Source organism: Eufriesea mexicana, unplaced genomic scaffold, assembly GCF_001483705.2.
Source record: "Eufriesea mexicana isolate 0111107269 unplaced genomic scaffold, ASM148370v2 scaffold294, whole genome shotgun sequence".
NCBI lineage: Eukaryota > Metazoa > Arthropoda > Insecta > Hymenoptera > Apidae > Eufriesea > Eufriesea mexicana.
Genome location: NW_016908489.1, coordinates 1961 through 16725, shown reverse-complemented (window position 1 = coordinate 16725; position 14765 = coordinate 1961). Strand labels below are relative to the sequence as shown.

Genomic DNA, 14765 nt, shown 5'->3' with positions numbered 1-14765 from the left:
TTCTGTGCTAAAAGCGCAATTGTAACGTAATAATCATTCATCAAAGTGAAGCTATCGAAGGGAAGATGACTACCAGAACGGATATATGCCGAACGTGTAATCGTGGACCTCATTCCTATAATATACCGTCTAGGCACGCGGATAAAAGGGAGATGTATACTTTCGTCAAGAGTCCACGAGCAATTTTGCATATCCAGAAGAAATATAGGAATCCACCCACGTAAGTTCTCGTAAAATTTCGAAAAGTTGTAGCAAATGCGAACAAGTCGATTACAAAATCATTGAAAGATCATGGTCAAGCGTCAAGGAATCAAATTATCTTTCTTTCACCTCTTCTCATTTATAAATCTTACCTTCTCGAGTTATTCTGATCTTTCTAGTCTTTATTATCTTTCTTTCACCTCTTCTCATTTATAAATCTTACCTTCTCGAGTTATTCTGATCTTTCTTATTCTGATCACGTGCGATATAATACAGAAAACTAGTACTACAATCGTCTATGTTCGTCGCTATTCGAACTGGTTATTCTACCGCTAATCAATTTCAATGCACAGACTGCGGGAAAAACAGCCAGGAAAAGGGTAACCGCGTGGTTTCTGCATAACATAGGAGAACTAGAACGCTGTAACGAAGATATCGTATACAAATTCTAGGTATATCTGCGACACGCAAGTTTTTGCTACCGTAGAAAGAGAAGGAAAAACACGTATCCGCTATACAGCATCGGAGGGTGTTACTCTTCAAGGATAACCGCAGTATGCTAATCAAGTGTAGAAGTGTCACAATCTTCGCTCGACCTCGTGACAAACGTTTCGGGGATTTTTGCGTATCGTGAAAGAAAGATAACGCAACAACGTCGATAATCGATCGTACGAAACAGCGTGACTGGAAGGAACGTAGGCCAGAAGCTAAGTAGACGGTGAAACGCAAGCACGCTGTTTGAACGAAAGGGTTAATCTTAGGTGAGGAAACGGATACGATGGTAAGGAAAACGCGAATGGGAAAGGTTCACGTTTCTTCGCGTTCCTTCACATCCTCGTTCACCTTGAAAATGTTCGCGGATGGAGTGACGAGGTTGAGGACAAATGCTGGTCGGAGCTGTGCAAAACACCGACAGACATACGTGGTCATAGTTACCACCGATTTCGAACCCCTTTAGCATGACTTAGGCATGCGCAAAGTTCACGATGGTCAACGTTATTGAGTGGCCGCTGGGTAAAAATATACGTGTAGCATGTCTACGGTGTATGTCGGTCGATTCTAAGGACATTGTCCAGTCTGTGAACTCGCTCGTGCATTTACGGGACTGCTAGTAATGCCGTGACTACCGTGTAAGCGCTCTCGTCATCTTTCTTCTCGAGCTATCTTCTTCGAACCGAGTTATCGGTCCCCATTTGCCACCGGTCTAAGAAAGATAAGAGAAAAGGGAAAAGGGAAAAGAGAAAAGAGAAAAGAGAAAAACGAAATAGAAAGCAAAGAAAGAGAGAGAAAGAGAGTCAAACATTGACAGCGTGTTCTGTGAGAGAAAAATGTGCGGTAAAATTGATCGCGAAAGCTACTGAAGCAGCCGACAATATGCCAGCTGAAATTTCCTCGTTGGCGCCAACTCTCAACGGTGACCTGTTCGACCTCGAAAAGAAGAATCCTCCAGCGTTCACCATTCTGCAGAAGGATGGACTGGACAGCAATGTGCCGCTTCTTCGGCTAAACAACAGCAGCGAGACGAGTCGATCGGAAATCGATGGTTTCGAAAATGTGAAGAATAAGCTGCTCGATCGGAAACGGATCAGCAGATCGAACGATCATCTGATCCAAGCGAATTTGCAATCGAATCAGGTGAATCCATTGAAGCGAGAAACACGAAGCAGAAGTCAAGACAGCGCACGATCGGCGGACAAGGTACCGACAATTAAGCCTAGTATGACCTTGTCCACCGAAGACTTCAACGAAGTTCTAAACGCGAAGCTAAAGAAGCTGCAGGAGCATGAGAAAGAGAAGGAGAAGCAACGTAAAAGCGCGAAGAAGAGTCACGTGCCTCGGAAGAAACCGTTCGTCACGACTGTGAAAACCGGGGAATTTTTGATGCCGCCGCCGGAAGTGGCCACCCTCCTCGGCATCGCGACCAACACCAACGACAACGATTGCATCGACAATTGTCCACTGCGATCAAAGTTCAAAACGCTCGCGTCGTTAGCTAAGAAGCCGGAAGTACGTCATAGCAGCCACATTGCAAGGTGCCCGGCTGCCCTCAAGGCCACCGTCGATTTCACCCTCGGAATGATGAACGCGACGACCATGGCTGCTACGACCTTGGACGACAAAGCGAAGCTCGCCAAGAGAAACGACGCGACGTAAGTTTGCCAAAATTTTGGGAAACTTATTCGCTGCGTTTTTTCTTGCCTAATGGAAATCGACAGGGATGTTTAGAAAAAGAGAGAGAGAGAGAGAGAGAGAGAGGAAAAAATAGAAATAAAGAAAGAGAAACGTGTTAGATAGGAGCGGAGAGATTAGAAATCGTTTCGTTGCGTGTATGGAAAAGTTGCTGACAATTACCGAGTGCGATTGCGTGCACTCGGACTGTAAGTCCGTTTTTATATACGCTCATAGTGTTCTACGTACGTGTGTGTACAATTTAAAGCACACCCTGATATATAATTCATCGACGCTTGCCCAAGATTTCCAAACTTACCTCACGAAATATGTAAGGTACCTTCCTTTCCTCCCTTTACAGCGATCAACCGATTCCTTTTGGGAATATTATGTTTGACCGCCGCGTTGTCCGGGGGAGCACATACGCCACTCCACCTATCCTTGTGAGTAACGAATCGAACGTAATCTCGTGGCAACGCGTATGGAAAAATAATTGCACGTTTACCTCAGATCGATGGAGAACAGTCGATAACGTCGAGGCAAGCAGAAGCAAGAAGGAGGAATTTGGCGAGGAAACGAGCTCAAGCACTGGCCACTAAAGCTTTGGTCGCTAGAGCAGGTTCACCACCGGCGGTTCCTGGTCGCAAACACGAACCGGTGCAAACGGAGGTTTATCTCGAAGAGGTAGGCAGCGTTTTCCCAACCCCCCCGGCGATTTCCTCTTTTCCTAGCATAAATCATATTTCACAGCTATTCGAGAAACCAGACGAAACCGATGTCGCCACGCAGACCGACTATTTCTTGGACAGGCCCCCGACACCGACGTATTGCCCGAAAAAGATTGGCGAAGACGCCAGCACGCAAATCGAGCCTGGCGACGTAAGTTCGAGAAAATTGTCGCGAAACTTCCGTTGGAAGTTTTGTTTCCAGGATACCTCTTGCTTTTAGCTCTTCGACTTTGACTTCGAAGTGCAACCTATATTGGAGGTACTCGTTGGGAAGACAATGGAGCAGGCATTGATGGAAGTTCTCGAAGAGGAAGAGATCGCCGCTTTGAAGGAACAGCAAAGGAAGTTCTTGGAACTACGCGCTGCGGAAAGAGCCGAGGCGCGAAGACTGGAGGAACAGGAAAGGAGAATAAGGGAAGAAAAGGTTTGCTCGTTGTTTGATTTACTTGTACGTAGAATTTCATTCGACCGAGCATCGTTGCCCGAATATGGGAAATGTTCCATAGGATCAACGATTAAGACAATACGAGGATGCGATGATAGCTCGAAAGGAAACAGAGGAACGAGTAGCAGCGACCACACTTTTAACCGGATATATAGCTGAACTTCTTCCAGCGGTACTAGAAGGATTGAAAATGTCCGGGTTCCTGTTGGACGAGATCAAGGCTGGTTCGTGAACACGCAAGAACACTGCTACTTTTTGTGAATTAGTTAGTCAGAAAGGTTTATTAATTTTTATTTATTTACGTGCTTTAATCGATAATCAAAGAAAGACACTCGTCTTCTCGTTCTGTCTCGTTTTCCCGTGCGATTTAAATAGAATGTAAGTCGTAAAGATCACCGACGTTTATATTCGCAGATGTCGAAGAAGGTTTCATGCCCTGGTTGATGAAAGAAGTTAAGAAAGAAATGAGCCACATGATCGAGAGCAGAGAATTACTTATGGGTAAATATCATCGATCTGATACTACTAATCGTCGTAAGTTAGTCAGTGAAGTTGAACGATCTCAGAAGCTCGAAGACGTTTAGCTTCCATCGATACTTAACGTGGTATGATTTCTACGTAACCCACCATGTGATTCGAGATTTATAGGGATGTCAATAATAACCTAGGATAGATATCTCGTACGTATTCCCGTAGCGTTAGTAACGTTTCTATTCAATAAGACCTCGGAAAATGGTGCGGAAAAAGGCGTTCTATATTGCCCATTGTTACCTCGCATGACCGTAAGTGTCAGGTATAATTGTCGAGAAAATCTTGGCCTGCTGCCAGAACGTCGCAGCTATTAAAATTTCAATTGTTACCTTAAACCGATCATAAATAATTTTATTCGCAAAACACGTTCGTTACAAATTTGTCCGCTCACGTATCATTTCGCAGATATCGTGAGGGAAATTTTGGAGGACCGCGCCGAAACGTACAGGAAACTCGGGGAAGAGTACGATGCCTCCAGAAGAAGAAAACCATCGATGGATCACATGGAGGATGGAGGCAGTGATCCAAATTTCGTAAATTACCAACCACCTGCTATCGAGAATTTGGATGTTATTTAGTGACCAGCCGTTCTTGTACGTAAAGTTAACAAGATGGGCTGCCGATATCGTATTTAACACGTAACGAATCGTTATCGGGCAATTGTCGTCTCATCGAGGCACGCGATTTCTCTTCCATTCGGAGGCTCGTTTGCCGAGGCTTTAACGCTCCTTGATCTTCGAACGGAGAAACGAGCATATCATAGTTAGCTTTCGGATTTAGGGACACCTTCACCAGCACCGAACCAATCCCTATCCCAGTGGCTTCTACATTAAGCAGTGTACACAGCTGCGAAACAAATCCATCTCCTCTGGTTGCGCCCTATGACAGGTCACCGCCGCGTTTTCGATCCCCATCGCAAATACCAACTACCACAACCGTGTTCCACAAAAATCCATCGGAAACTAATTACCCATTTTCCGACCTCCGCTGTATCGCATACTCGACGACAATTTTATTTTTACCCATTATTAATCCGGCTACTCGAAAGAACAACCGTCCTGGATTTAATAATTCCTGTTTTCCAGGTTCGTCCCAAGGCGGGGAAGAGCAACGAATGGATCGAGAGGACCGATTGAAATTCAGAGCAGAACTTTCTGAGCGATAAAAGCGCTTCGTGAAAGATTCGTAACGATAATAGTTTCATGAAAAGTATTGCAAGTGATACAAATAAACAGAACGTCTACTCATATCCGAATCTCTTCTCCCTTCTCCCGACCTAACTTTCACAAACTTCTCGCGCGATTTAGGAAAAATCGAAATCGAGATATTTGTAGTCCTCCCGTTTCTTTTTATCTTTTATACACGGAAGCGCAGCTGTGGAGACAAATCGTTAAGTCGAAAATACGAACGTCGCTAAAACCGTCGAGCGTAATTTTACCTCTCCCTCCGTCTGTTATTCCAGATTACACAGCCAAATCGTGTTACAGGAAAAACTCGAATGCAACGTAAAATCCGACTCTTCCCTCGCACGATTACAAATAATCCGTATGCGGAATACATTGTGAAAGTTTATCGGATAAACGAAAATATTCTCAAGACCAAGAGATAATTGAGAAAAAAAAAAAAAAAACGTGAAAGGCGCGTCCCTATTAGCGTTAGGTAGAAATAGAAATAGAAGCGAAGGAAAAAAAGAAATAAATTTTCGAATAGGAAAGAAAAAAGAATGCTCTGGCGACAGTAGGATTAACAGTCATGTCTGGCGCCTCTCGGCACCTGTCCCCTGCAATTTGGCTTCCTACTTATTAGATTACTTAGGACCGTGCCTACCTGTCTTTCAAAAGGGTACGCGGAAATTCGTCGAAAAATGTTAACAATTATCAGGTATACAATCGATACCGCCAAATTGCTTTCCCTGTGATATTGCAATTATGCGCGTGCGCGTAAGCACGTACGCACGTACAATTTATTGGTATTCGAGGGAAGACGGGAAAACGAAAAGAATGCAGGGATTAAAAAAGAAATTCAATGCCGTTCTCTGAGAATGAGATAAGACTCGTCGGTAGACCGCGGAAATGAAAACCTGTCGGGCTCGATCAAGATTAGATCGATCATAATAGGATGAGGTTTCACGGTGAATTGAGATCGGCACAGTTTTAAAAAGCCACCCACCCTCTTAAACCACACATCCCTTTCGGCGATGAACGACAAAGTGAGGGGGGCCATATTGTATTGGATTAAATTAAGCGCGGGCAGAGGGAGGGAGGGACTCGTCTCGATACCGTGCATTATATGCACAAAACTTGTGTGCCAAGTGAGTCGTGTTTTTAGGGAGATTCAAGAAGGGAGTACCACCGTGGGGTTTGATCGGACATAGGGGATTCTACGTTATTTCACCATGTGACCCATGCCACCTGCATTTTTACGCGATTCTTTCTGTCTGCCAATTCGCGGAACACCTTCGTCGCAAAACCAAGTGTCGATTGATCGTGAGATGAAACGAGACCTTCGGGTAAAAGCGATGTATTAATTAACGTCGACGAATAAGTAAATAGAATGGAGATATCTTTCGAACAGGGATGATGTTGATCATTGAAAAATTTCGTACCGCGATGCGGTTGGACATTGCGTATTTGCCCGCGGTAACTCACCGAAAATGAATTGACTCTTAAAATCAAGTAAACAATGTCTAATGGTGTATAATGATTAAATAGGGACTCGAGCACGGGGTGTGGAATCCTCTATAATGGTGTTACGGGGTATTCGACCGGCACGTGTCGTCTTACAGGGCACACTCGGCATCGAGTGACACGAGCAATATGTCGACGACACGCGACCAAAGCAATAAAATTGGAACTCCAACATATCGTAGCATGCCATCACACGTACTCGTTATTAATTAAACGTTACTTTCCCATTAAATCCACGGCTAGAACCCGATCAGTAATCGCGACGATTTCTGGCAAATATTAACAACGCGTGAGCCGTATCTCGTTGGGAGAGATATTAGGAGCCTACTTTTGACACTTGCAGAACCGAGACGAATCACCTTTATGGTCACCTCCCCGCAGAACCAACCATAATTCAGCCTTCACCCTGCAGCATCAACGTGGTTAGGTTATATAGAATCTCGTAAAAGGGCATCGAACAATAAGATTTGTTACGTCTCTGCGCGTCGAAGGGGTCCACGATCGTTGCTTTCGATGCTACTTAAAACCTAAAGACCAAAGACTCGCGCATCACCCTATGGGGCATTGAAATTTATGCATAAACACTTGCGACCTAACGATAGAATAATATAGAAGCTTCTAAAGGAAATTAGGACATCGCGTATCAAAGATACGATTGTACGAATAGATACCTGAGAAAGTCGTAATTGAAATTTTATCACGAGACATGGCGAGAAACGTACGAAACGTTCGAGCCATCATCTCGAACTTGTCGCAAAGTCTCTTTACGAAGAATAATATTATCGAAACGAATGATTGCAAGCAACGGCATACGCGCACAAGGAAAAAAGGGGCTGTGTACCTTACTGGCTTATTTTGAGCATCGCACACGGGGGACGGGCGATAATACGTAGATGATAATCGCGATATTAATATCGCATTGGGAAGCGCGCACATGCGTGCAAGGGCCCATTGGTCACGGAGGAACACTTGCTCGCTGGCTGGCTCGCGGTTCTTTCAATGCACCCTGATTTTAGAAAGAGACAACGAGAGGGTGGAACCCCAAATTCGGATAAGGGCAGAAACTAAAATTTATCTAGACAAACTAACCGAACGGGACATTATCACCGAAATGAAAAATGGCCGTAATTTCTACACCTTGCATCCGATGCATTTTACCGTACCAGGTGATCCTCTTCTTCCGAAAGAAAATTAAAAGAAAGTATGAAGCTTCGGTAGAGAAGAAATTTTGGACGCGTCAAGTTTCGTGGTGGCTGATCTAGTTAGAGAAACAAAGAATACCGATTAATAAATTAGGGGAAGTAATTTTAGAATATGCGTTCATGCTTACGTTTACTATGCGCAGGGTTGTACAAGAACCTCCGAAAACACTTGCCGCAACTCGTGCTCGAGTTTCGAGGGACCAGGAGAGGGGTTGGTACAAGGGATGGTGCAGCTTGTGAACACTCGTGTCATTCCCTGGTCCGGCACCATTCACCCTAGATGAATCACTTCACCCATAGAGAAGGTCCACCAAGAAGGAGTCGTACCCTTCTTCTGGTTCTCCTTTCTTCCTCCTAACAAATGCCTTATAATCTCGATAATCTTTACTTTGGTTGCGTTAATTCGTTTCGCGAAAGTGACACGAAAATGAGAATAAAATGTGCTTTTAACCAGTTTGCTCGTGGAAACGTTTGTTTGCCAAATGTTAATGCAGCCTAAATGCAGCATTCGGGAAAGGTTAAGCAGTAAATACCGATGGTTTATCGCGAGTGACCAGCTCGGTTCTTACCGGAAACCAAATTACCGTAATGACACTGAAAGTATTTCTAGCAGAATTAGATAAAGATCGATGTATTAACTCGAAGCAATGTAACTGACCGAATAGTCAATCCGACTGGGTATTAATACCGAAGATACCTGTAAGCTACGTAACTACGAACACGACGGACCAGAGATTAAGCGGCTCATTAGGCTCCAAAGATATTTTTCAATTTTCGCGATTGTTCCAGGTTAAAATCCGAACCGAAGTTACACTCGCCGAGACGGACTATTGTCTGCTGTAATGATGGCCGTGCGTTAAGTCACGTACTTACGTGCATAAATTATTATCAACTGCATCAAAGCCCGCGTACGGAGAACGAGCAGAGTACACCGAATATACTCGACAGTTTTGCAAAACAATTCATCGTCCGAGATAAATCAAAATCGGGATTCCCGTAGGTTGTTAGTTGGCGGGGAGGACATCAAGATCGGAGAACGATTAGGCAAATCCAAGCGGTATCGCTCGATCATGATCTACGCACGCGTGCGAGAAGAATGAGCCACTTAATTTCCTAATCAACCGTTGATTCAGATGCACCTTTCGACAGCACCCCAACCACGGGATGGAAGCTGCGTTGGTTTGCAGCTGAGCCAAACAATGTCCTTTCACATGAGGCTTTTATAGCCCCATCAAACACCCAGTCACCGCCGGCTCCTGGTGACGGCTGCACGACCTGTGCGTGTCACGTGCCCGTGGTCTCCGTGATCACGATTGAACAAAATTCGACGATCTTCGCGATCGCGAAGAAGATGTACGTATCGAAAGAGTAAAGAGAGAAAAGGAGACGGAACATTCGATGTCCGATTTTTTTACAGGTCGTAACGTGGCGATTAACAAAACTGTACCAGCGCAAGCGAAAATTTCTTAGGATGACATTTTATCGTTACGAAGAAGATAATTAAACGACGTATCGGTATGCGAAAAGAATTAAACGAATTTTCTGCTGCTACGTGATGCAAAACACCTGTACCCTTCGAAAAGGTCGTTACGCTCCGGTGATTACGAAAAATATCCTACCTATAGGCACTAAACGACTTGAATAGATCAGACAATCCGGCGCCAGTCGTGGCTAGTTTGAATGATCAAGGAGACCACTGTCGTGGAATTTTACAATTCATACCCTAACCGATACTCGAAGTGGTCACGCATCCGTGACTCCCCTCTTGTACCTGCAACGACAAGTTCAATTAGTAGCACCTCCGGTAATTCGTTGAAACTTTATTATCCTAAGAGTCTCGAGATTGAGACGGTAACCGGTGAAGGTAGTAAAATAATTCAGGCTCAGCGTCGCGACGTTCCGGAAGACTAACTTTTAACTGTAACTGCCTAATGGAAATCGCTGCCCAATTTCGCAGAATTATGAAAATTAACGTATTAATCCGTGAACAACAGACTGGTAGAAATCACGTACAAGAAATTGATCAAGTTTATTTAAGCCTATGTATCGCATACAGTTAATCAACGAACCGACGATTTTTCTAATCCCGAATTTTCATCCTCTCCAATATGAAAGGACAAATCATAATATCCTCGTTAACAATTGCTTTATTTACTTTCATTTTGCGAGAAATTGAACTTTTTCTTTTTTGTATAAATATAGATGATACATTTAAATCGACAACGTCGGAATATTGATCTGCTTTGTATAATAATTTATTAACGATATATTATAATGTATCCTTTTTATGAGAAAACGGCGAGTTGAATAAATAAACAAAAATGCAATGCAAAAATATTAAGTTAGGACAATATTATTTGACTACCCGTCTCGATCTTAAGAATCTTATTTGAAATTTAAAATAAAAGATTTTTTTATCCTCAAACAAAAAAACTCAAGCCAATTAAATAATGAAAACAACATTGATTGTTGTTTTTGAAATTTGTCAAGAACAACACAGATTGAAATAATGTCGAGAACAACGACAATAACAATGACAATAGTTTCAATATTCGAATAGACGTTAGCTCATCGAATTTAGTTTATTACTAAATTTTCTAGCAAACGGTGAGATAAAAAATAAATTCAAGTTTGCCAAGGTGATGCACCTTGCATCCGGCTCTAAGATAAAAGTCCCCGAAAATCCCTCCTAGTTAACCAGAGTTAACCACACCCACGTCCATACCCACACCCCTAATGATTGGTAGCGCACCAAGATTCGCGAATCGCAGGCACTGGGGCCGATTTACCCTTGGCCAGCTCTTTAAATACAATTACACGTACACTAGCTGTGGAAAAGCTGGGGTATAGAGACCGTGGAGGGGAGCAACTATCTAACCCCCTAGTAGTCAATTCGGGGCACAAGCCCTCCGAATATATTTAAGCCACGTGCGGAATACAGGTCGTACTCAGTTGACACCTCGACATCGTGTTACAATCATCGAGAAATCTGAACACCCACGGCTTCATCATTGACAATTTTATCAGAGTTCGGAAACTTTAATGAATCTTTGAAAATCAACGGTTCATTATCGATCAAAGTGAAGCAAGATATTCCTTAATCGAATTAAAAGTTTCGTGATTCTCGAGCAAAGGAACGAGAAACGTAAAAAATAGCACGAAGAAAAAGAGGAATTGGTATCGTTGGTATGATCGTGAGAATTTGACACAGACCGCGCAAAGTAAATTATAACATTCGAAGTGAAACAGTTAAAGTGCGCGAATGGAATCGACTAGTACGATCATGTATCCTATGATCACTGAGAATGCTCTGATGATGAGCATCGAAGCATTCGAGAGGTCATCTTTGTCCCAAGGATGTTTAGACAGGCCTATAGTCAGGGCTGCGGGGCTTCTTGGGAGAGACTCCTCGACAGAGGTGATCGATGTTAACAAACTGTCCCAGAAAAGTACATCGGTAATTCAATACGTACGTATATGAAATACAATTTCTAATATGTTCTAATATGTAATACGTAGAATAGGAAAATGAAACGCACAAATTACCTAAACTCGATCAATTACAGGTTGAAGTCGCTGATACAGAAGGTCGTCTGTATTGCGTGGATGGCCTAGTGAGCACGCCATGCTGGTTAAAAATTGTCACGCTTGCAAATGATTGTCAAAGTTGCAACGTTCTTCTAATGACGACCGACAAAGGTGTGATACTGAAAACGATAAGAAACATAACTCCAGGTGAACCGCTACTTATGTGGTTTACCGAAAATATTCTGGCTATGCTGAATATGCCATTTCTGACACCGTCCAATATTCAAGGTAAAACACTGATCATAAACAGCGTAGAGTAAAAGAAGTGCATTGTTAGTGCTAAATCGTACATACGAAGGATAAAGATACTTACATGTACGCGATATTGTAAGATTTTAACGTAATAAGACGTGTATATCGATTTCAGGTCAGAATCGCTACATTTGTCACATATGCAACAACCTGTTCGAGTACCCAAATCCTTTGAAGATCCATTTAGCTCTAAAGTGCAATCGACTGGACACTAATCATCTTTGGTCCGGACTAGCAAAAGAGTTCAGTTCGTCGCCGAGACCAAGCTTGTCTCTTAGTCTCTTCCCCCAGTCGACTTTCAAATTCAAACTGACCAGATCATCGCAAGATTCGCCTACCAGCATATCGCCGATCTTAGTGGACACTATGGATAATAACGTTCCCCTTACAAATAATAATTCGCCCGAGTCTTCGGATCAGCCCTCTCCGTCCTCTTCGAATCCGCTTTCCCCTAATTCCTCGTCCACGCAAATCTCGCCGAACTCGTCGACGCAAGTGTCTCCTGTGAGGAAAGATATACCTTATCGACAATCTGCCTTCAAACCATACGCGAATCAAAGCAACATCTTCGCCAACGTTTGTCCATTGACGAGGGACGAGACCGTTTTACCGCCGTACAACGTTCAGACGACGACAGCACCGATCAGTACCGATGTCCATGCCGCCCAAATGGAAACGATAGTGAGCAATCTCGGGAAATCGAAACAAGGACACCTTTGTATCTACTGTGGGAAAGTTTACTCGAGAAAATATGGTCTGAAAATTCACATCAGGTCAGAGTTCCAAACTTCCCTATCACAACTTATTCTCAGAGACTTCTATTCTCAGCTTATTCGTGAAAATGCCAATTCTCTTGTTAAAGAAATTATTCTCTTGTCTATATCTATCGGATCTATATCCACCTCTATCTATAACGAATTTCGAGTAAATTCATCGCGAGAAAAGTCATGGGAACAGATTAAAAGTGTATTTTCTTTGCAGGACCCACACCGGTTATAAACCATTGAAATGCAAGTATTGTCTACGACCGTTCGGAGATCCTAGCAATTTGAATAAGCACGTTCGATTGCACGCGGATGGAGAAACACCATACAGATGCGAATTATGCGGGAAAGTTCTGGTCAGAAGGAGAGACCTTGAAAGGCATCTAAGGTCGAGACACCAGGAAAATGTGGACCAAGCTTCTGATACCTCGTCCGATGGAATCGACGTTTGATTAGGGCGAGCAGAAAATATTATTACTGATACAAAATAAACGGACTTATGAAACGCTAATGTGAGACAACTGTTTCGTTTCGTTTACTTTGTACCAGTGAACAAGATTGTCCTCGATATCAAGGACAATTTGTTCGTAATCATAAACGAAGTCGTCCGTGTGGACGAACATCGTTTATCTTGTAAATGTTCAGAATCAGCTAATAGACGAATTGGTTTCCATACGATAAACACTTTTGTGATCAAAATGTCAATTAATTTTGTAAGATTCGAAACGAGACTGTAAATATTTAGTTAAGATAGGATAGCGAATAGATAACATAAGATGGCGAATGTTACAGACAACGTGCAAGTATATTTAAGCATCCGAAATATTTTATTACGATATTTTCCTCGATACCCTTACGAGTTGTAAATATCGATTTCTTCGCAATATTTCTAATCTCACGAAATCTTGAATTTCACGGAAAAGAACGAACGGAAAAGCTTACAGCCGAGCTGCAACTGTTAATCGTCCATTCAATTATCATTCGATATAGTATATATAAACATTAACCAAAACGCACAATTCTACGCTTTTTGATCTTAAGAATAAAACTCTTGTTATCCTAGTATGTACCTAAAAATATTAAAGTAAATCTGTTATTTTGTACTTACTAACTAGTAAATTGCTCTTACCTCTCATCGTTATACCTTACAATTGAAACTTGACATACGCATTAAACCACAATACTTGCTTTAGCGTCAATCTATTAATTTCTTTATTTGATACATGTATCGAGCGGCAGTGCCTGTTTTAATATCCCTTTCATCTATCAACGAGTTATTACTGGATCTTTAAATAAAAGATAATCACTTCGATTTATATTTTTGTCATAGAATTTCTATGCAATATCTTTTACAATTGCAATGCAAAACTGGATCTTTAGGCCACATACTTATATAATTTTCGTAAAGAATTTATCGTTAATTTGTTAATTATTAATTATTGTTGTAATTATTGGTACTATGTTTTAAACTCGTACTACACTATCGATAACACGGTTCGACAAATTTTAACTTCTCTAATCTGTAGTATCCAATAGATGATTCGCGTGGAGTTTACTTTTCTCAACACAAATCCACAATCGAAATTGCTCTACCACTCTCAGTTTTCTAAAAACGCACGATTTTTGGCTATAATGAAGTAATACATAAAAAGTAAGGTTAGGAGGTTCGTCATTGTCTTACAAGTTAGATGAGAGTATTTCGGGTTTATCAGTGTCCATAATTATAATTATTTGTGCCTCTGAATTACTATAATATGAATAATTTTCTAACATAAAATTGTCAAAAAATAAATTCCACCTAATTTTTAAGATAAAAATGAATATTCAAATGTTTTTACTTTTTTTGTTTAATACTTCGTTTCAGTCAAAAATACAGAGGAAATAAAAATATTTTGACATACGTATGCATATCATGGAAATTTATGTTGCGCAAGTCTGAATGCAGTTATAGTTTATAAAAAATGTATAAGTTATCAAATTTATTATTAATAACAAATTGTTTGCAATGTAAATTTATAATAAAAGTGACGAAATTAATAAATTATTGGCTATGAGAGCAGAAAATTAATAATTAATATAATCGATGAAGTTCAAAAATTTCTGATCGGGGTGGGGAGCTCGGCCGATCGAAGGCTATATAAAGGGCGACGCGACGCAGCATAAGTTATTTGTCCGTTCGACTTCGGAAGTGCAACATC

General features: G+C 41.8%; 2 protein-coding genes across 2 annotated transcripts; both read left to right on the top strand.

Annotated features, from left to right (window-relative positions):
• The first annotated feature begins 1575 nt into the window (after positions 1 to 1575).
• Rsph3 (Radial spoke head protein 3) lies at positions 1576 to 4652 on the top strand. The gene is made up of 8 exons (XM_017911961.1): positions 1576 to 2351; positions 2732 to 2813; positions 2881 to 3054; positions 3121 to 3249; positions 3319 to 3522; positions 3605 to 3767; positions 3958 to 4044; positions 4480 to 4652. The coding sequence occupies exons 1-8, from the start codon at positions 1576 to 1578 to the stop codon at positions 4650 to 4652; spliced, it is 1788 nt and encodes a 595-aa protein (XP_017767450.1).
• A 6573-nt stretch (positions 4653 to 11225) lies between these two features.
• Prdm13 (PR/SET domain 13) lies at positions 11226 to 13019 on the top strand. The gene is made up of 4 exons (XM_017911963.1): positions 11226 to 11432; positions 11530 to 11779; positions 11919 to 12576; positions 12785 to 13019. Exons 1-4 carry the CDS (start codon positions 11226 to 11228, stop codon positions 13017 to 13019), a joined length of 1350 nt encoding a protein of 449 aa, XP_017767452.1.
• The last annotated feature ends 1746 nt before the right edge of the window (positions 13020 to 14765 follow it).